Below are 22,671 nucleotides of genomic sequence, written 5' to 3' on the forward strand. Positions count from 1 at the left end.
AACATGGCCAAAAATTGGCTGAGTGGCAGTGATCTGAAAATATTTTTCATATTGATTCACTAAAATCTAATAAACTATGAGGACTTCATAAATATCCTGAGAGTCTAATAGGAGCTTTATTTGATCATCCCAGACCTGGGAGATATGGAGAAGGGAGTAGTTGGGTCTTGTATGTGGTGCTGAAGCTTGCTTTAATCTGAAGGCAAGCCTGAGGCTAGGGCATGTCCTAGGACAGCAGGGACTCACCCTAACATAGAAGCTTGAGTAAAGCATAATATAGTCATTTGACTAGCCCCCTAAAGGGAAGGGCAGAAAATCTTTGACAAAGGATTATGTAAAATTGAAATATATGACTTTTGAAGAACTTGATTTTCTTAAAATTGGAGAACTCTTTCTCTATTTGGAATGGGGAAAAATACAAAGGTTTTCTTCAGAGCAGGAGACAGTCAATGGCAGCTTCAGAATACAGTCAACTGCCTTAGAATGAGGGACCACAACATCAGTCTTGGGGACCTGCAGACGAACACATGGCTTCTACCAGGTATTGATAATTTACAAAACCTTAAAGTCAATTAAACCTTTCATGCTTCATATGTTTATTATCCTTGTTCATTTGTTCATTCATTCATCCATCCATCCATTCATTCATTGAGTACCTATCATATGACAGACAATAACAGACTACATACTTGGAACAGACAAAGCCCTCATTTTTGAAAAATATATCTTTATTGATTTCAGAGAGAGAGAAACACCATTGATTGGCTGCCTCCTGCACACCCCCTCCCCCACCGGGGATCTAGTCTGAAACCCGGGCACGTGGCCCTACGGGGAATCGAAGTGCTACCTCCTGGATCCTAGGTCAATGCCCAACCTCTGGGCCATGCCCAGCCAGGCAAAGCCCCCATTTTGATGAAGCTTACATTCTAGTTGGGAATAGGATTGGGGGGAGAGAACATTGGAACATTAAAAAAAATACTACACTGAGTCTTCAGGATCTGAAGCATTTTGTGTGTATGTATGTGTTCATAGTGTAGGTTTAAATGTAGGTATGTGTGTGTGTGTGTGTGTGTGTGTGTGTGTGTGTGTGTGTGTGATAAAGGTACAGAGAGGAGGTAGTAACTGTAGATTTCCTGGCTATGCCAGCCTCCATATAAAGAAAATAACTACTAAATAATATCAAAATGGAAATGCTGTTGGTATAGTATAGTATAAGTTAATGAAATACCTTTTTATTTGTTTTGTATTGTTTTAAGGTTTGTCACCTATCAAAGAAAAAATATGATATTCAATATTGCCAAAGATTATTCTTGTGAACTAGACACTATCTTTGCTCTTGATGGGATTATAAATTGTTAAATCTTTCTGGAAAGCAATTTGTAATATGTATTAAGAGTTTTGATATGTTCATATCTTTTTAATATACAATTTTAGGGAATTTATCTTAAGGGAAATAATCCACAATGGGGCAAAGCTCTATGCACAGAGATACTCACTATAGCCTAATTAATAATAGAAATAAAATGCTGAAAATTTAAATTATGTATGAATAATGGTTGTCTTGCTATGGTTCATGAACAGCATGAATATCTTGTAAATAATTAAAATTATGTCCTCAAGGAGTTTTAATGACATGGGAAAATATTTATGATATAGGAAGTTATGGTTAAAAATCAGGATACAATTTTTTTATATGCTATATAGTTTTAATATTTAAAATAATTCTGTAACATTGGGTGGAAAGAAATAGGCCAAAATTCTATATACTTTAACCATTTTCTATGATTTGTACATGTGATTTTTAAATCCAGAAATATCAATAAATATTATTTTTAAAACCCTGTGTTAGGGTAGGAGCTAAATGCCTCTGTGATTGTCCCATAACCCATTGAGCCCTATTGTGGAATCATCTGGGAAATCAACACTTACATATATAACTATAATATCAATTCAAATTTTTGCTAAAGAATTTTTCAGATGGGTATATTTTAATACAATGAGAGCTTTCTTTCTTTCTTTCTTTCTTTCTTTCTTTCTTTCTTTCTTTCTTTCTTTCTTTCTTTCTTTCTTTCTTCTCTCTCTCTCTCTCTCTCTCTCTCTCTCTCTCTCTCTCTCTCTCTCTCTCTCTCTTCTTTCTTTCTTTCTTTCTTTCTTTCTTTCTTTCTTTCTTTCTTCTCCCTCCTTCCCTCCCTCCCTCCCTCCCTCCCTTCCTTCCTCCCTTCCTTTCCTTTTTTTGCTGCTTTTCTTTAGAAAGTTCTTTTCTTAAAATTTCAGCATGATAGATAAAGGTCTATCCTTGGTCTCTGGCATTGTAAATTACTGGGCAACGATTTTATAGGAAATTATTTTGACTTACGTAAATAGAAAGCAGAGATATGTTACTTTGAGATTAGGGCAGTATTTCTTTTTTTTTCTAATCCTCACCCAAGGAAATATTTTATTGATTTAGAGAGACAAGAAGGGAGGGAGGGAGGGAGGGAGGGAGGGAAACAAACATCAATATGAGAGAGAAACATCAAGATTAGTTGCCTCCTTTAAGTGCCCCTAACGGGGATTGAATGGCAATCTGGGTATGTGCCCTGACCGGGAATCAAACTCTTAACCTTTTGCTGCCTGGGGGATGCTCCAACTCAGAGCCACCTGGCCAGGGCAGGGCAATATTTCTTAAAATGTGGTTCTGGGACCCCCCATTTGAAATGTAAACGTCTTGACCTACTAAATCAGAATCTGAGGATGGGTACTGGGAAGCTGTATTTTTAAAGACACACCCTAGGTAATTTTTCTGAGATTTTCTAAGAACTACCAGTTGGGGAAGAGAGGTTTGAGATTTATAAGTTCTTGCATAGGACCTTCTCTGCTCTAACATTAATTAAGTAGAATTAGACATTTTCTCAATTACATGGATCCAAAATATACTTTGCTTTCTGGGTAAGTCAGAATTGGGAAATGGGGTCTATCTACTGCTCTACTGCCATCTTAATAGAGAGGTTTAAATTTGGAATTCTTTGAGAGCAGACACAAGCGGTTAGTAGCATTGCTGGGAATAGTGACAGCGTGACCTTGTAGGTAATTTGTCTTGGCTAGAAAACAGTTCCTTTGGAGGTATTGTTTGGGTGGAATGCTGCCTAAATCATTGTTTACAACTTTTGATGAAACTGGAGTCCATGAACACTTGTAATACCCTGGAAGTTAAAGGCTCAAGTGCTTAAGTCAGACACACCTGTCACTTGCTATGTACATGGAAATTAAACAACTCAAAATCTTAGAATCTTCTTCTGTAAAATTGAGTTGCTACCAGTACCAGACTAATGATGAAAAATTGTGTGCAAATCATTTAGCACAGGGCCTGGCATAAAGCACTTACAGATGCTTATAGTGATGACTTCGCAAAAGCTCAACTATGTAAACTTGGGAGGTCAGGCTTTTCCAGTTGATTTTTCAAAGACCTTGTTAATTACCAGAAAAACCTAGTATTTGAGTAATCCCAAATTCTGTGTGTGTGTGTGTGTGTGTGTGTGTGTGGTGGGGTGCTAGCTGTGGACTCATGTTTTTTGATATCTATTGGTTTCATGGAACATCTAACCCTGACATAACTTATTGAAATTCACCCTCTTGGGGTTGGTGTAGGACTAAATTGAATAATGTGAAGTATCATTTGCATACATTCTCTAGTTCCAAATAAAGTAAAAAATCATTCTTACACACACACACACACACACACACACACACACACACACACACACACACAGCCTTAATCCTGACCACCTCTATAATACTTCTGGGGTGCTAGGTTCTATAAAGTTATTTTAGGTTCTAATAAATGTGACTTTATGATGGCCATTGCCATGAAACACATTTATATAACTTTTTTTGCCTTATTGGTAAATATTTTCTGAGTAAACTTACTTGTTACACTTTTCTCTAATTTAAACTTGTATCTGCTAAGTTATAGGTTTCTCTAGTGGCTTCTCAACTTTAGGAAAATAACCATCTCCCAGACACATGATGAAATCAGATCAAGACAGTTACCAGGAGCAATCGTTTATATTATCCAGTTGCATAACACACTTCGTGAATAAATGACATATCCTAATTTTGGATACATCACCAGATTCAGGTCAGAGAGTATCCTCTGCCAGTCAATCAGAGTGCGGGTCACTGGGAGATCTCTTCGTAGAATTTTTCTGAGGGCTTCATTTGATAACTCCTGTAATTCTTCTATGACTGCAGCTTGAAATTTATTTTCTTGCTCTTCCACAAGCCTTGCAAAACTTAGAGCCAGTTGAGCTTGGTTAACTATTTCCAAGCTTTCTTTCAGGTCCTTGGAGATTTCAATATGAAGGTTGACACTCTTGAAGTAGTGAGCTTGCACAAAAATTCTTCCTGTTACTTGGGTTAGAAATGGATGTACTTGGAAAATCCATTTAGATTTCCAAAGGCCATTCCAGAAATTTCTTGGTTCATAGCTGTGATTTTCAATGCAAGCTATCAAGAACTCCTTTCTGTTCACAGTTTTTCTTAGCACATTGCAGTTTCCTGTTGGATAGTGATCATTCACATACAGTTTCAAGGCACACAGAACAACATGTCTCAGGTACTCTGTCTCATTCCGAATGATACCGTGACTTTTGATGTCTTTTAACTGGTTTTGAAGCAGGTCAAATTTGAAAGAAAGTTTGCTGTGACAGTCAAAAAACCGGAAGTCACCCACTACATTGTGGTGAGACAAGAGGACTGGATTTCCATCAATGCAGAGTGGTACATAATATTTTTGGCAGTGTTGATGGCCTGCACACTCACCTTGATAGTGCATAAGTTTTTCATCACGGATAAGCAGACAGAGATCATCAAAGGCATTTACAAATTCCCCTGGAGGAGCCTGTATTAACAGTCTGCGGATAATTCTTTCTTTCTCTTTCTTACTCAGAACAGTGAGTGACATGTTTGGTTGCAGCAGAAGCAAAGCTTCTGAAATGAAGTGTGTTCAAAGAATGAGAAAACATTCCATGAGTCACCTTTCCCATCAAGGTGTTCAACATTCAAGCTTAAGATTACTGTGTCTACCCATGAAAACTGTTCATCTGGCAAGCTCTGAGTCTTCTGATGAAGTCATAAAGAACCTTTTTCTATGAAGTGTGGAACTTTTGATGATATCACAGTGGGTGCTCAGACCAAAAAAAAAAAAACACACAAAAAAAACAATGACAGTCACCTGACAACGTGGTTCCCAGCCAACCAGTAATCCATATTTTGAAGATATTAAGAATTTAGCTTCCTGAACAGCCTTCTTCAAAAGTGGTGTGTCTTTGTGTACATTATATGTTGTCAGGGATCTGGAGAAGCAGCCCAGAGTTGCTAGAGAGTGTTTTGCAGCACTTTGCACCTTCGGGGACCACAGTGGCATTGACTTATACTCAGGCTATCAGAATAGCTGTCTTAAACCTACTCGAAGTATGGTGTGCTGAAAGGTTTGAGGGCTTTACACAAGATGGCAAAAGTAAAACAAGATTTGGTGGCAGTCCATGGAAAAATGCCAGGCAGCAGGAGATGCAGCATTTATAGACATTGTGGGTTGGGAGGTGGTCAGAACATAAGTAATAAGCCAGAAAGTTTCAAGGGCAGTGAAGTGCAAGGAGCACATCTTGTGTATTGTTTCTGTGGAATTTAAGTGTGAGTCAACTCCGAAGAACAAAGACAACGAATCACTGTGTGTTCTCTGCTTTCTCTCTAGAAAGGGGGCAGTGACAAGAGTGGATGAGTGTCAAGAAATTCCTTTCCTGCAAAGTTAATTATATCTGGAACGGTGACAACACCTAATGCTGAGAGAATTCTAAGCAAGGAGAAAGTGAACGACAGGTCATGAAAACATGGAGACCAAATATCCATTCAAAAGTCTTTTCTACTCATCTTTCCTCTTCTTTCTCTGGCATTACCTCCTTTACTCTTGTCTCATTCCTTTTGAAGATGCCTGAACTTAAATCGCTCTCATTTGTGTATAGACTTATTCCTTCCTTATCTATCCTGAGGTTTTCTGAGTTTCCCTAGCTTCCTGTATCTTTTTCTTATAAGAACACGAGCTTTACCATATTAAGTCTTAGCCAGGAGATTTAAGGGCTTCTCATTAGTTCTAACAATCTGAAATTGAGTGAATTATTGAATAATTTTTACCAATACCTTTCATGATTTTATAGACTGTTCTGTTCTTTTCAACCTTAGTTTTTCAAATTGAAGTGTCTTAGTTTTGGTAGCGTGTCTGTATATAATAAGTAAACTTGATTATTTTATTTTCCTCTTTTGTCCAAATATACACTCATTATGGCATTTTAAACCCTTTTTGATGGTACTTAAAATGCTGCTTTTTGGGGCAAGTGTATAGCTGGACATTTGGCTAATGTAGTAACCATCAGATATGTTTATTATTTATTGAACACTCAGTAGCAGAAACTGGGTTCAATGATGTATTATGAACTCATTTAATGTCCCCACCTCCCCTAAGTATTAATCTGACCACTTTTCAGATGAGGGAACTGAAGCTGAAAGAGGTCAGGTGACAGGGATATCTTGAAGTACAGCTGCCTCCCAAGTCCATTTCTTTAGGCAATAGACTGTATTTTCCAAGTAATGACTTGATTTCATAAATGTTTATTTTTTTTCTATAATTTTTATTGTGTTATGCCCTTTCATACCTTTACTATAGAATAGTACCTACTAAATTTTGTTTTAAAGATTATTTATCATGGAACTACCTTGTCATTTAAGCACAAGATAGATTATCCTTTAAAAATAAAAATAAACTCAAGAGAGATCAGTTTCTTTAGGCATTTTAAGTGTATTTAATGACTTGCTCTAAGAATTTCCTTAACTTCCTTTTTTTTGTTTCATACGTGGTTTTTGTCGATGATTGGAGAAGACTTTAGAGGTGGAAAAATTAACCTAGAAAAAACTCAGAAATTACTTGAAAAATTAAATGTTCAATGTAATTATATTCATGTGAAGTATATTTTTAAGGTGAGATGCTATCCACTCCCTGCTTACCCTACACTAGAAAGGACTTACCCAATACAGTGAAATGTCAATAGCTTCTTGGATGCTTTTTGTAGAAAATACATATGAAAAATTAGTTTAAGAATTAAAGCAGTTAATTATGCTAAATACATTTATAATCAAGATAGAATTTAGATAAGAAATAAAATGGTATGTCGATAAAGTTTAAAATAATACCAGATTATCAGTTTAAAACAATCTGTTTAATATACAGGAATATTCACATCAGATTAGGATTGGTCATATGATTAGATTAAAATCATATACATGATGAAGCGATAAATGAATTGGATATTAGTGATTTATAGAAAAATGGGTGATCTTCAGAAAAATTGCATTTTACTCTCCTCAAAGTTGAAAATCATGCCCAAAGTTCTCTTTGTTTAAAGAAGATCTGGTAGAAAGGGAACCTGGTTCAGTTCTGTCACTAGAGGACAGAGGGAGAGATTATGGATAAAATGAGAAGTCAAGTGTTTAGATGAGTTTTGCAAATTTTGCAAATGGTACATTTCTTGGAGAATTAGGCAAGACTACTAGACTGCCCAATCCAGAGAGTTAGGAAGTTAGAAATCCTGATTATGATTTTGTTTTTTGGAAGTGAGTAGCCAGATAATACAATCTATGTTGAAATTGTTACCACTAACACAAATTAGGAAGCTTGTGTTACCTTACTTGCAAGCTGACCGGCTAGTCTGATGTAGTTTCAGGGATGCTGGCAGAGGCAGGATTCCTGTTCAGAGAAAAAAAAGCTTGTTACTCACAAAAATAGCAATTGCCAGAGTGTCAGCATTTTGGTGCCACTTTTTTCTAAGTCCCAATTCCTAAAGTGTGATGAAGTGAGGTGGCCCAGGTGACAGGTACAATGAATGCAATGGTTTGCATTACTAGAGAGCAACCTCAAGTTGAGGAACCCAGATCTTTTATTATGGACAGTAACTCTCTCTGACCTTTACCCAGGAGAGTGTCATCATCATCATCATTGCAGACAGTAAACCTTTTTATTTCTCTAGAGGGACATACTATCTCTTCATTATGCAAACATCCTTGAAAAGCTAGTCCTGAAGAAAGGATATTGGTGCCTGTGCTCAGAAAACGCACAGAAACACAAGACCAATGGAGAACTGCCTCCCAACAAACACTTCTTTCAATAAGATGTAGCCCCTGTATTTACAAACCACAAAGAGGAGGTTTATAAGAGAAAAGCTGTACTGCTCAGGAGACTGCAGTAAAAGACAAAAGTTTCAGAGTTGTTTCAATGAATCTTTGTAGCTTGTGCTGCAATAAGCTATCAGAATTTTAATCAACTCATGTCTAATAACACATCTGAAGAACACAAGTTTTTGTGAAAGACCCTCACACATAGAAATTTCCCCCAGTGGTATTGTCCAAAGGGAGAAACAGCTACATGCTTTAAGGTTTAATAAAATTCATATTCAACAACATATAGAGGTAGTAATTAAATCTGTATCAAATGTACAATACTGTAAATCTTATGCAGTGGCTATTAGATTGCTTTGGATTATCTGCAAGATAGAGATATCGGTTTGAAATGCACTTGAGTGAAATGCATGCTATATTTAAAAGCATTATGTAGAATGCTCAATATTTAAAACAAATAAAGAAATAGCTCATTAATTGAAATTTATGATTATTCATAATGGCAGAGCTTAAGGTCTATTTTGTTTAGCAAAACCTTTTTGGGAGTGGCTATGAAAACAATGTTAATTATAAAAATTAGAGAGGCAGAGATTGACTAAAATACTTCAAAAACCTCTTTAAATTGACCCCAAATACTTTAGAAGCATAAATGACATGTAAATGAGGTTAATAGCCATGACAAATCATTCTTATCTATTACAATAATTCCCCTAGGCACTGTAATAAATAATGCTTGTTGCCTTAAGCTAAACTGCCATATATTTATTAAAATGTTGATTAAATAGAATTCTTAAGGAAGGTGTATTGGCTTATTGAATTTTCTGGATAGCTGAAGATTCAGCTTCTTAAATATCTCACTCTTCTGCTTCAACTTTTGTTGCTAATCTTTCCTCACTTTATGGGTATACCTTTTAGCCAGAGTAAATAAAATGAACCATAATGAATCTTATTTTGATGACCTAAATCTTCCAGCATCTCAGGGCTACTGTTTGTTATTAGTAAGCTCAGTGGGCATGGACATTCTTCACTCTATTAGATCTTAGCTGTGTGATAATTGGCAAGTCAGCAGTCTCTCTGACCAAACATCTTAATCTCCAGAGTGGAGATAATAATATAGCTATCTTGCAGGATTGTTCTGAATATCAAATAAGATATTATTTGTGAATGTACCTAGCAGTGAGCTTGGCAAAAAGTAGGCACTCAGTAAATTAGTTGAAGGTAGGTCTATCATGATTATTAAAAAAAATATAAACAGTTGAATTACATTTATTGATTTCCTAAGAAGCTGATATCAGTTAGGACACGACTTTATTTCTTTACAATATAAATGTTTAATTTAAAATTAGAGTAAAAAATATAGAGTGGTGGGTAAAAGTAGGTTAAATTACCAGCCATCATTACCGAAAAGATAAATTATAAGTAAGATAATGAAATAATAATGATAATAATAGTAAGACAAATAATACAAATAAATGATACAATAATTAGTAAGTAAATAATAATACAAGAATAAACTCTGTGTTTCACATACTCACAACTGTAAACCTGCTTTTGCCCATGCGGTATATAATTCTATGACCCTAGCAAAATATTTTAAACTTCTTTTTTACAAAGTTAATTATTGAGTCATGGCTTGAGCAGCAATTCTCTAAATTTTTAAAAATCCTTTTATTTAAAAAAAGCTTTCTTGCTTTTATCATTATCTTTAATTTGTAGCATGTAAAGTATTTTATAAGAAATATGTATCATTTCAATGCATATAACCAATCTTAGATTATACCCTTAATTGTTGGCTGAGTAGAAAATAGTATCCTCTTAATTTCAAGAATTTGTATTATTATAGGACTTACCTTAATTCTTCAAATTCTCTAAGCAGTTAACAACCATTCCTAAATCTATAGTAGGTACATGCCACTCATTTAGAAACTTAGAAACTGTAAAAAATGAATAAAGTGTTCTCTCTTTCATGAGGAGGAAAAGAAAGGCAGAAATTACTGTTTTATAAGGAGATTATAATAAATCTCATAGGTAATACTAACAGGGAATCTGAGAAGACAGAGACTCTAACTTGGGCTTTTATAAGAGATGCCATGGTGGAGGTGGCCTTCTTCTTGGACACTGAAGAGTGAGAAGCAGTATGTATGGAGTGCAGTACGAGAAGTACTTGGGGAATAAAAGGCATTCAGACATGATGTGAGTATAGGATACATGAAGGGGAGTGGTGAGAAATAGCTACAAATACCAGTTCTGGACAGATAAGAAATCCTGAATGGTAGGCCTTGGAACTTGGATTTACTTTTGTAGGCAACAGGTAGCCATTGAAATATTTGAGTAGGGGAATAGTGCATACTTGAGGATATATGTGGCAGCACTATGGAACGGATTGGGCAATGGAAGGCAGAGACAAGGTAGAGTATTCCTCTGCTGCCTTGGCCCTACAAATCTGTAACTTGGATCGATTCAGCCACTTATATTTTTGTCTGGTTCCACTTCAAGTTTATGATTTCCTACCACAGTTCAACCAAGCTCCATTTTTAATCTTATATGAAAAATATGTAGCACCAAATCCTCCTTTAAATATTGTGTCTTTTCATAGAAAAACAAAAGAATCCTTTACATTTTTTTCTCCACTTCTTCAATGATCTATTAAAATAAAATTTACCTTCACACCTATTTTGGAAACCTCTTTATTTCTAAAATGCTAAATCTAATGATGAGGTCTCTCTGTGCATTTTATTCATCCCTCTTTTCTTAAACTTCTCCCTATTCTGACTTCTGTGACATCCCTGTCACCTAGTTTTTGCTTAAAATTTCTGATCTTTCCTTCTCACCTGTCCTGCCATCATGTCTTCTGCTCTCCTCTTAAAATTAAGTCCTTAATTTTCTTTGTTTTTACTTTACAACTCTTCCTGAGCAATCTTACTGATTTTTTATCCCCCTCCCCAGTTTTATTGTGCTATAATTGACATATAACATTGTACTAGTTTTAGGTGTACAACATAATGATTTGATATATGTATATATTGTTAAATAATCACCAAAGTAAGTTTAGTAAACATCCATCACCTCACATAGTTACAATTTTTTTTCTGGTGATGAGAACTTTTAAGATTACTTTCTTAGCTACTTTTAAACATATTATACACTATTGTTGACTTTAGTCACCAGGCTAAATAAGTTCTACAGAACTTATTTATCTCAAAACTGGAAGTTTATACTTTTTGATCACCTTCAACTGCCCTCCTTCACTCTGTTTCCTGTAACCACCAATCTGTTCTCTCCGTCTACAAGTTTGATTTTTTTAGATCCACATATAAAGGAGATTATACAGTGTTTGCTTTTTCCTTTCTGACTTATTTCACATTACATGATGCCCTCAAGGTCCATCCATCATGTCATAAATTACAGAATTTTCTTCCTTTTTATGGATGAAATACATATCACATTTTCTTCATCTATTCTATCTCTTGATAGACACTTCAGTTGTTTCCATATCTTGAGTATTTTAAATATTGCTGCAATAAACATGGGGGTGCAGAAAGCTTTTCAAGACAGTGATTTTATTCCCTTTGGATAAATACCAAGAAGTGGAATTGCTGGTTTTTTAAAAATTTTTTGAGGAAACTCCATTATGTTTATGACCATTATTTGAACTCTTTGACAGATAAATCACTTATCTCTGTTTCATTGAAGTCTGTAAGGTTTTATCTTGTTATTTTGTTTGGAACATACTCTTATTTTCCTTCATTTTCTTTTACTCCCTGTGTTAGTTTCTGTGCCTTAGATAGAGCATCCACCTCTGCCAGTCTTAAAGAACCTGTCTCATGTAATAGATAAACCTCGTTGTTCAGCTAGGCCTTAGCTCTAATTTTTCTCAACCTTTGTGATTTTCCAAGAAGCCTACTTTATTCTTAGTGGCTCCTAGTCCTTGAGGGTGTGCCAAAGGGATGATCTCAGCACCTAGAAGCAGGCTAATCTGAAGCTGGATCCTCAGGCAACGTATGAAAATAGATCTCTTTCAGGGAAGGACTGGGGAATGGTTGCGGGCCTCTGTTCAGTCTCTTTTCTCTGAGGCCAAGGGGAACAGCCATCCATGGACTTTCTCTTCACTTGCTACAGTTCTGCTTAACCCTTGAACACAAGCCCCATTGTCCACCAGAGCCAGGCTATCAAGGGATGTGTGCTCTGGGCAACAGCATGTGTGCACAAGCTCCCTCCCGTGGGATACCTCCAATCCAGAGCAGAGCAGAGCAGAGGGACAACACAAAGTCTCTGGAGAACTGCAATTGTGTTAAACTTGTTGGGTTAAACCTGGCCTCCCTCAGAGGTAGACTGGGAATTGGGTGCCTCTCACTCTGGCTGGCTGTGTTGAGCCCTGGGGGAAAAGCCAGTCAAGAATTATTTCCTTGTTTGCTGTAGTCCTGTAGGACCTGCCAATGCAAGCCCCACTGGCTGCCAGAGCCAGGCATCCAAGGAGTTCACCCCCTCAGTAGCAGCTGCAAAAGCCAGGGTGCCAGCTCTCTGCCCAGCTTCTTTCAGGTAGACACTGATGATCTGAAGTGAAGCAGAGAGAAGGCATGATGATGGCAGCCGCTGGCCTCCCGCACCTCTGGGGAGGATTTCAGTTGGCCCCCAGTTGTGTATTAGATTAGAAGCATGACTTTCTGGCTATAGCTTTTAAGATGTCCAAATAGGCCTCTTGCAGGGAAAACTAGGTGCTTCAGTTTCCTGCCTCTGTGCTGAGTCTTGGGGGGATAGCCACTAGTACTCGTGAGCCAGGAAGCACTGTTTACTGTGGCCTTGTGGGTCTTGTGGATGCAAACCCCAGTTGGCTTTCAGACCTACGTGTATTGGGGGCCTGTCTCTCACGCGGGAATCTTAAAAGTTGGGGCACTAGATACTGCATCCAAAGCCTTCACTCCTCGGAGAAAGTGGGAGTTGTGAGTGCCATCCTATGTCACCTTGCTGGGGTTGGGGATGATGGAGAGATTGTCTCTCAACCTCTCCTACCCTTTTGATGCGGGTTTTTTTTTCATTCACACCATGTGTAGAATTTGCTCAACTAGTTTCTGGATTTCTTTTAGAGAAAACTGTACCATATCCAGCTGTAGATTTGGTGTGTCTGTGGGAGGAGGTGAGTTCCAGAGCCTCCTGTGCACCACCTATTGACTTTCAATTTGCTTCAATTATTACTTTGATGGGAACAAAATGTTAAGTTTTCTATCATGAATAACAAAGCCATATATGTGATAAAATTTGTTCACCATATGCCATATTCTAGGCACTATATTAGGTTTTTGCACTTTATTTTAACAAATATCCAAGGAAGTTATTATTTGCCTCTTTTCATACAGAAGATATTGAGGATAAAGATATTGATGTAATCTGTTCATATTTCATATAACTGTGGGAACTCATGTCTGGGTATGTCTGACTCCCAAATCCTTGCTGTTGTGTTTTCTCCTGTAACACACCAATCTCCCCTTTCCATCCCAATCAAGTGTCTATTGGCTGTCTCTGCATGGATTGAACTTTAATGTTTAAAATGAAACTTACCTTTCTCTGCAAAACTTCATATTTTATTTCCAGCTCAGACTACTTCTTGGATTCCTCATATCAAACTCTCTGGTAATAACCATTGAACATTTTGTTATGAAACGAAGAAATCATTTCCAGCATGTTTGTCCCCTATTGTACCCTAGGGGTTCACTGTATAGGCAAAATTCTCAAAAGATGAGACACTAGGGTAGATGAGGTGAGGGAAACAGACATAGATAAGACATAACAATACATCAAAATCTAGACCTGCCACATCTTGTACATCTGCAACCTGCACAGCAACTGGATGACATAGGTAGCACTATCTATCCCTATTTTGCAGATGAAGACTATGAAGCTCAGAGAGTTTAATTCATGCATCCAAAAATCCCACATGCTTTGGAGCTATGAACACGTTAGCTCCATTTTGTCTACCAATTGTCAGCTTTCACCAAAACACAGTGGCCCTTCAGCACATGCTCCTTGCATTCAGGCTGTTTACAATGTAATGGGGAAGTTAAAATACAAAGGCATAACCCCTTTTGAAATTAAATATCCTTCTATGGTGCACTCCTGGGCCTCAGGTTTTAATTTGTGATACCATAATTCTACTAGTTATTCTAACTCCCCCCAACTCTAGACATTTCTGACTTCTCTGCCTTATGTGTCTAAAATTTTAATGTTTGCGACCTTCTGACTTCTTCCTTCATATTTTCACTGACACCTACCTGTTCTTTAGTTTCCACCTCCCGCTTGGATTATATCCTCTCTGTTCCCTTAGATGCAATTCTCCATCTCTTCCAATTAGTAATGCACAAATAATACTACTAAACTTCTGCTTTTGCTAGTCATTTTCTTACTCAGAAGCTCACAGTGTTTCTGTAGCTTTTGATAACTGGACCCAATTGCTTCTCTAATCTCGAAAAGTTCAAACATGAAATTTCCAGAACAGCCAGGTGAATCCACTTTTTCTTATTGGAAGCTACCTTGTTTGTCACTGTCCCAAATCCTTTATCATATGCAGATTCTACTTCCTTAAGGCACTGCCTAATTCCTGCCACTTCCCTAGTTTACAGTGATCTTGCATGCCTCTGGTTTGCTCTGACATTTACAATGCAGGCTGCATATTTGGCAGCATGGGATTACATACTGTCTAGCATGGTTTTAAGAAGGCACTGACATAGAGTGGAATAGAAAAAGGAAATGTGTATTTCAAAGACAAACTACAGTACTCGTCTTTTCCCAAACTTTCTTCCACTCCCACTGTGGCCACTAGGTTTTAAGTGGTGGTGATCCACTAGCCTTTTCCCAACTTTGACATCACTTCCTGCAGTTTTATATAGTTTATCTGAGATAATCCAATGTAAGATTCATCTTCTTTCAAGTATAAGTTGCTATATACGTTACACAAATATTCTAATTTATTCGGTTTTTGTATTTTTTATATTCACAATGTGAGCCCACTAGTCATTTTTTTTTCAGTAGGATAATGACAGGCTGAAGCAGGGAAGAATCACCATAGAAGAATTCAGATCAATTTATCGAATTATTGCACACAGAGAAGAAATTCTTGAGATTTTCAACGCGTATTCTGAAAACCGGAAATTTCTTTTTGAAAAAGAGCTGACCAACTTTTTGACACAAGAGCAGTATATGTTTAACACGAATAAAAGTATTGCTTCTGAGATCATTGAAAAATATGAGCCTATCGAAGAAGGTATGCTTATATTTCAAAATTTTATCAAATATTTACATTCAAAGTACTTTTTATGAACTACAGTTATCCAATTCCAATTTTTGGATGGGTCATATTTCTTCTGGATAATATCATATATTGGTATTTTTGTTTTTGTACTTTATAGAATGTATATATATCTTTTAGAAAGCTACATTGAATAACATGGCTTTTTCCCCCCTTTTCATTGTCTAGCTCCTTTGAACTGCTTTTGTATATCTGCCAAGTGTTCATATATAAGCTTAGGGATAAAAAACAAGTTGAGGATTCTGTTCCATGTACTTTAATAGCAGAAAGTGTCTAAATATTCAATAATAGAAAAACCCAGGTACAGGTAGTCTTCAATTTTTATACATTATATTATTGAAAATATATATGAATATTAAATTGGCTAAATGAAAACAATTCCAGGAAAGAGATAACATATTACAAAATCACTAATTTCTCCACTGTCTCTACATATAATTGACTATGATATTTCATACACATATTCAAAATTTTGCTTTCTTCAGTTTTGAATATAGTCATCTAGTTTAAATTAAATGACCCCTTAGACCAGCGATTCTGAACCAGTGTGCTGCAAGAATTTTTAAAACATGCAATACCTGACTTTAGCCAGGGGCGCTGACCTCTTTTCCTCTAGATTGTCAAATAAAAATGACAACAGCCAACACAATAGCCTTCTGGTGTGAATGAATCAAAATTATACTATTTTTTGTCAGATCGGCAAAAATAATATATTTTTTGGTGTGTTGCAGAATTTTAGTAATTAGTTTATGTGTGCCATGAGATGAAAAAGGTTGAAAATTGCTGACTTAGGCTGAAGACCTGTCATACAATTTTTTATCTTTGTTTCATCTTTTAGTGGATAAAAAAATTCAAAATTTTTAGTTATGCTCATTTTTAAATAAAATAATGAAGACACAATATAATAAAATATTTATATAATTGCCCAAGTAGCAATTAAGTTAAAGCATGGTGTTTAATCCTACAGAAATTAATTGGTAGCTAAAAAATCTATTTAACAAAGGAGGTATGAAAATCCAAATTCTGCCTTTGAAAGTTAATTTATAGCTACCAAAGTTTAACATATAATAGGGGTTTGACCAAAGCAAACTTACTGCTTCATTGAGTCACACATTCATAATTTATTCAAATATTTACTTGTGGCAACCAAGTATGTTTTTAGGGAATGGAAATACAGTGGAAAACAAGGCAAACTAGATCTTATTATATTCCTGAAGGGGGTTGGAGGAATTTTGACAATAAAAGAATTAGACATATAAAAGGATAAGTTCAGCCCAGCTGGGCATGGCTCAGTGGTTGAACATCGACCTAGGATCCAGGAGATCGGGGTTCGATTCCCAGTCAGGGCACATGCCCGGGTTGTGGCTCGATCCCTAGTTGGGGGCATGCAGGAGGCAGTGGATCAATGACTCTCTCATCATTCATGTTTATATCTCTTTTTCCCTCTCCCTTCCTCTCTCTGAAATCAATAAAGACTTTTTTTTTTTTTTTTAAAAAGGATAATTTCAGAGAATGCTATGTACTCTGAAAAATAAAAAATAAAACAGAGAAATTCAGAGACAATAAACAACCCAGGAGGCCTAATTTAGGTTGAGTGTCTAAGAAAGTCCTCTATGAGGATATGATATTTGAGTTGAGCCCTACATGATGAGAAATAACTAGTCATGTGACAAAATAGAAGTGCCTGAGTTGAGGGAAGAAAAATGTTGGACCTGAGTAGGAGAATTCAAGGAACAAGAGGCCGGTGTGGGTGGAACTTGGAGAATGAGGGTGAGATGAGTTTGGAGAGAGAGGCAGGATCAAAGCATGTTGGCCATAATTAAGATTTTGGCTTTGTGACTCAGTCCTGCCTAAAGACTGGAGGGTTTTCAGCATAGGAGGACTAATGGCAGTGCCAGCAAGAGTTTGGTCAGATCACCATTACAACTTTTTCAGGTTTGCAACAAGATAATTTGCACCAGAATGTAAAACATCTACATCACTAAGCACATCTGATGAATTCAGCTGACTTCTTTTTTTAATAGCCAAGACTTTCTCAGGAAGTAGTGAATTGATTTATGCTCTGGCTCAAGCTCTTTATATCAGTGATGAGTAGAAACAGCCAATTCACTGATAAGCACTTTCAGTAGAACTGTTTTAGTAAATATTCAAAAAGAAATACTTTGGCACTGTTACCTGCAGGTGGTAAAAGACACAGTGCTATAATGGGAGGGAGGCAGTGGCATCTTGGAATTGTGTCTGCATTTTAACTATAATATTACACTGTTCATCCACTTCATCTTTTGAAATTTCCTCTGCCTCATACACTTTCGTATACAGCTAAGTCTTTGCATTTCATTTACATGCTTATTGATCACTTTGGAGACTTATTAAGGACAATTTTAATTATGAGCTTAGAGTCCCAAAGCTGCCAAGCTCCTCAATCTCACTCCATATAGGTATGTGGCACGTACCAAATGAGGTTTTTAAAAATCCATGAGAGTAATTTTCATCTTAATCTAGTAGTTTTTAAGGGCACAAAATGAGCTTGTTTTCTATCCTATTAGCAAAGAACTTTACTTAATTATTTAATAGTTCAAAAGGGCTATAAGCCAATCATTGCTAATTGCACTGAGAAAAAAGAATCACTTTATGCAAATCATTACTATTACAATACATAGTAATGATGCATTTGCCACACATATTCCTATAAATTTGCATGGCTTTGACATAGAAAGCTTGCATGCCTACAAATAGTCTATGCATTTCCATCTAACTTTTATTTTTTTAAACCAAAATTGTAATAGTATTTTTGAATGCTGGGGTTTTCACTGTTTTGATATAAACATTTACTTATATCACTATATATTTCTTCTGATACATTATTTTTAAAGGCTGCTTAACATTGTATAATATTTTGAGCTTTAATTTGTTTCCTCCTCTTATTGAGCTTTTATAAATGCTACTAATGTGAGCATCCTTGCACGATGATCTTTGTTTGAATCTCTATTTCTATAGCATAAATTCCTGGAAATGAAATTCTTTGCTAAGGATCACTCTCTAGTCTAAAATGAACACTCCCACCAGCTCTTATTTTGAGATGAACTGTATTATCAACAACAAAAAACAACAGCTACTAACTTAGAGCTAATGTATGGGATAAGTACTATTATTACCATCATTCCAAACATAGGGAGTGGTTCCAACTAACAGGCTCATTATCTAACAAGTAAATGGATTTAACCCAAGCTGATTCCAGAGCCAGTGTTCTGCTTAAATAGATAATTTTGTATAGACTATTCTGTGTATAAAAGTTTAAAGATAATTTACTAAAGACGGTAATGTATAAATGACCCAACAATTCCATTTAAGCATGAACCCAAAAGAAATGTGTCCATATTTGTACCAAACTGTTTATAGCAACAGTCTTTGTAATAGCCCCAAACTGGGAATTATCTAAATGCTCATCAAAAATAGAGTTGATAAATTGTTTTGTACTCACTCAATGGAATATTATACAGTATGGGAACAAACAATTTCTAACTATGCAACTGCAAGAATAAATCTTAGAAACAATGTTGAGCAAAATAAGCAAGTCACAAAAATACAAACTGTATGAGATCATTCGTATAAAGCACAAAAACAAGTGAAAAGTAGCATATGCTATTAGAAGCCAGACCATTGACTGCCCTTAGATGGGTTGGTGGGGGGAGGGAGATTGAATGTTAGCGGGAAGCAGGCTTTTGAAGTGCTGTAATGTTCTGATCTTTGACCTGGGGTGCTGGTTACCTAGATGTTTAGCTTGTGGAAATTCCTTGATCTATGATATTTGTACTTGTGTATGTTTTCAAAAACATTAAAAAATCAGAGATAATTAAATAATACATTCTTTACTTGAATTTTGATACAGAAGAATTAAGGGTGTTGATTAGAAAAATTTGTGTCCAAAGACAAATTAAAAATAGTATTAATGTTAATTCTAAATGAATATTTTAGAGACATGCTCTATTACTGAGTAAGTTTTAAAGTGAGATATAATTTTTATACTGCTAATGATATTACTATACCTTTTTACTTATTTTTTTATAGTTAAGCAAGCAAAGCAGATGTCATTTGAAGGTTTTGCAAGATACCTGTGTTCATCTGAGTGTCTACTATTTAACAATGAATATAAAAAGGTTTATCAAGATATGCATCATCCATTAAATGATTATTTTATTTCAAGTTCACATAATACATACTTGGTATCTGACCAATTAGTGGGACCAAGTGACGTTTGGGGATATGTAAGGTATTTAATTTGATTTCTAAATTTATTACATTTTTTTCTTCCTTTTTAAAAAGTTAAATTTATTAGGGTGACAGTGGTTAATATGAACATATAGGTTTCAGGTGTGGATTTCTATGTTACAAGATTTGTATATTGCTCTGTGTGCCCACCACCCAAAGTCATATCTTTTCCTGTCACCTTATATTAAGACCCCCCTTCACCCCCCACCCCCTGCCCTCTGGCAATAACCACACTACTGTTTGTGCCCACAAGTTTTAGTTTTATATCCCACATATGAGTGAAATAGTATGGTTCTTAGCTTTTTCTGACTGACTTATTTCACTTAGCATAATATTCTCAAGGTCCATCCATGTTGTTGCAAATGGCAGTATTTCATTCTTTCTTATGGCTGAGTAGTGTTCCATTGTGTACATGTCCCGCAACTTCTTTATCCAGTCTTCCACAACTGAGTTTTTGGTAGATTTTTGTCTTTTGTTTTCCAAACAGAGAGCTCAAGATTATTCTGATTATTCTCTGTTAGTGCCCCAGATAACTGATATTCTGTATTGATAAATAGGGCAAGACAATCAACTGAGAGGAGAGTAAAGCAAAAATTCTTTCATGGCAATTAACAAACTTTACAAATATATAGTGATTGTTCTACAATTTAAAAATCTAAATACATAAATAAATACACAAGCTGAGAAATATATTCAGTTTGATTTCTACAAATATAGCCCATTTTAGGGCATGTATCTAAAATTTGGTGGCTACCTCATTCACCCATGGAAATGCCAACACAAGATTTCCTTAGAAGAGGGTTCTAGGTGCATTCCTCCAACCCTGGGACAAGTGGACTAAAATACTCTGAAAATTTACATTATAGTGCATCTCTACATTCCTGAATAAAGCAGTGTGCACTTGAAAAGTAAGACAAAATGGTTTTAAAAAACAACCCCCCCAAAAAACCTCAAAAAAGAATTTATTAACCAGTTAGCTTTGTATTGTTTTAGTGAGGACTCCAATATAGATACAATTCATTCATTCTCTTCCCCTTGAGTGCCCTACCTCCTCAGGTCCCTTCCATCTTTCAGCTATATTATTCCCTAGGGAACATAAGGTCCCTTTTTTCTCTTTTTCTTGAATTCAGCACCTTGACTTCAGTGTCATAATTGCTTGATCTTTTCTCAGCTACACTCCTACCTAAATACTGCTTGAGTCGTCTCCTTAAAAAGTTGACTGAAATGATCCCCAAAGAAGTACTACATCTAAAAAAGGATATTTTTGTATATGGTTTATTTGGTATTTCTGTGTTTCTGTTTGAAAGAATTACTGATTCTACATCAGTTACTTTGTGCTGGGACCACACTCTCTTCTCCAGGTTTTTATGTCTAAGGGCAGGGTTTCTCAAATTCTTCACATTTTATGTCAGATAATTCTTTGTGTACCAGCATTTCTGGCCTCTACCCACTAGATGCCAGTTACAAACCTCTCACCCATCCCCAGTTATGATAACCAAAAATGTCTCCACATGTTGCCAAACGTTTCCTAGAAGGAAAAATTGTCCTGACTGAGAACCACTGGCTTAGAGACTGAGCTAAATTAATATTCATTTTGGAAAACATGTGCTAACTCGGTTTTCTATGGAAAAAAATCCATGTATGGCAGGGGGCCTTTTTTGACCTTCTCTCTGGTACATGAGTATCAATTCTAAGATCCTAGTGTTTCAAATCAGCCTCTTTTAATTCATCTTTCTTCCAAGACTGTGTTTAGGAGCTCACTTCTATCTGCCTTCCATTTTCTTCTTACATCCCTATAGTTCTCATTTTTTTCTAATATAAACAGTAAATATTTATTGATAGTAAGCTGGATATTAAACATTTTCTGTGAGACTTATAGAACTTAAAGCATAAGTAGTAGGTAGAAATTGCAGAATTCAGAGTTCATAGTCCTGGTCATTGTATCCTCTTGGCGGTGTTGGAACTGTGGTTGGTGCATACTAGATCCACGTCAGGCCACACTCACAGAAAATAAGAAGCAAAGTGTGTTCAGTTCAACACAACAACTTGTCTTTAATATGGATTCATTTATGAATTTATTGCAAAATTACAAAACCTCTTTGGAATATTTTGACATTTTTAATGATCCAGGAATGACAGCTTATTTTGTTTAAATTTTGCTAGTGCCCTCGTGAAAGGATGCCGTTGTCTGGAAATTGATTGCTGGGATGGGTCACAGAACGAACCTGTCGTGTACCATGGTTATACACTCACTAGCAAACTGCTGTTTAAAACTGTTATCCAAGCAATACACAAATATGCATTCATAGTACGTGCGTATCTTATTAAATTATACTTAAACATAATATAATTTATGTGTTTCAAAATCCTATGATTCTTGGCCTTAGTTTAGATAAGTGATTTTTCAAATTGTGGGTTATAATCCATTAGTAGGTGGTGAAATTCATGTGCTATGTAGTTAATGATAGATTTATCAAAGTTAATCTTAGCAAGTAAGGTACATGTTTCATGGAACTTTTTGTTTAATTATATTATATATGTATATATAATGTATGTGTTTATTTCATCATAACATGAAATATATTTCTTAATGTATCGTAAAAAAAATTGAGAAATACTGATCTATATAATAGTAGTTTTATATAATAGTAAATATTTTACCAATATTTAACTATTTTACTTTTAAGACACAAAAATAAAAAGTGTCAAATGTATTATTCTAATTGTTGACATTTTTAAAATTGATTTTTAGAAGGGAAAGGGAGAGAGAGAGAAACATTGATGTGAGATCGATAGGCTGCCTCCTGCAGGTCCCCTACCAGGGATGGATCCCACAACCTGGGCATGTACCCTGACCAGGAATCAAACTGGCAGCCTTTCAGTGCACGGAATGACACACA

The 22,671-nt window shown here is 35.8% G+C and overlaps 2 protein-coding genes across 2 annotated transcripts in view; one reads left to right on the top strand and one right to left on the bottom strand.

Annotated features, from left to right (window-relative positions):
• Nucleotides 1-4,042: 4,042 nt before the first annotated feature.
• Nucleotides 4,043-4,942, bottom strand: CAPZA3 (capping actin protein of muscle Z-line subunit alpha 3). Its single transcript, XM_016197490.2, has one exon. The coding sequence runs from the start codon at nt 4,940-4,942 to the stop codon at nt 4,043-4,045; it is 900 nt and encodes a 299-aa protein (XP_016052976.1).
• A 1,937-nt stretch (nt 4,943-6,879) lies between these two features.
• Nucleotides 6,880-22,671, top strand: part of PLCZ1 (phospholipase C zeta 1) — a 38,274-nt gene continuing 22,482 nt past the window's right edge. Inside the window, exons 1-4 of the mRNA XM_016197476.2 lie at nt 6,880-7,008; nt 15,226-15,457; nt 19,571-19,772; nt 21,935-22,079. Coding sequence (XP_016052962.2) covers nt 6,898-7,008; nt 15,226-15,457; nt 19,571-19,772; nt 21,935-22,079 — 690 coding nt within the window. The 5' untranslated portion in view covers nt 6,880-6,897. The remainder of the gene's footprint in view (nt 7,009-15,225; nt 15,458-19,570; nt 19,773-21,934; nt 22,080-22,671) is intronic.

The sequence above is a fragment of the Miniopterus natalensis genome, chromosome 2 (assembly GCF_054644295.1).
Source record: "Miniopterus natalensis isolate mMinNat1 chromosome 2, mMinNat1.hap1, whole genome shotgun sequence".
Lineage (NCBI taxonomy): Eukaryota > Metazoa > Chordata > Mammalia > Chiroptera > Miniopteridae > Miniopterus > Miniopterus natalensis.

What these genes read in the sequence shown, in the direction of transcription:
- CAPZA3 (XM_016197490.2), bottom strand. Translation starts at nt 4,942, where the DNA reads ATGTCACTCACTGTTCTGAGTAAGAAAGAGAAAGAAAGAATTATCCGC.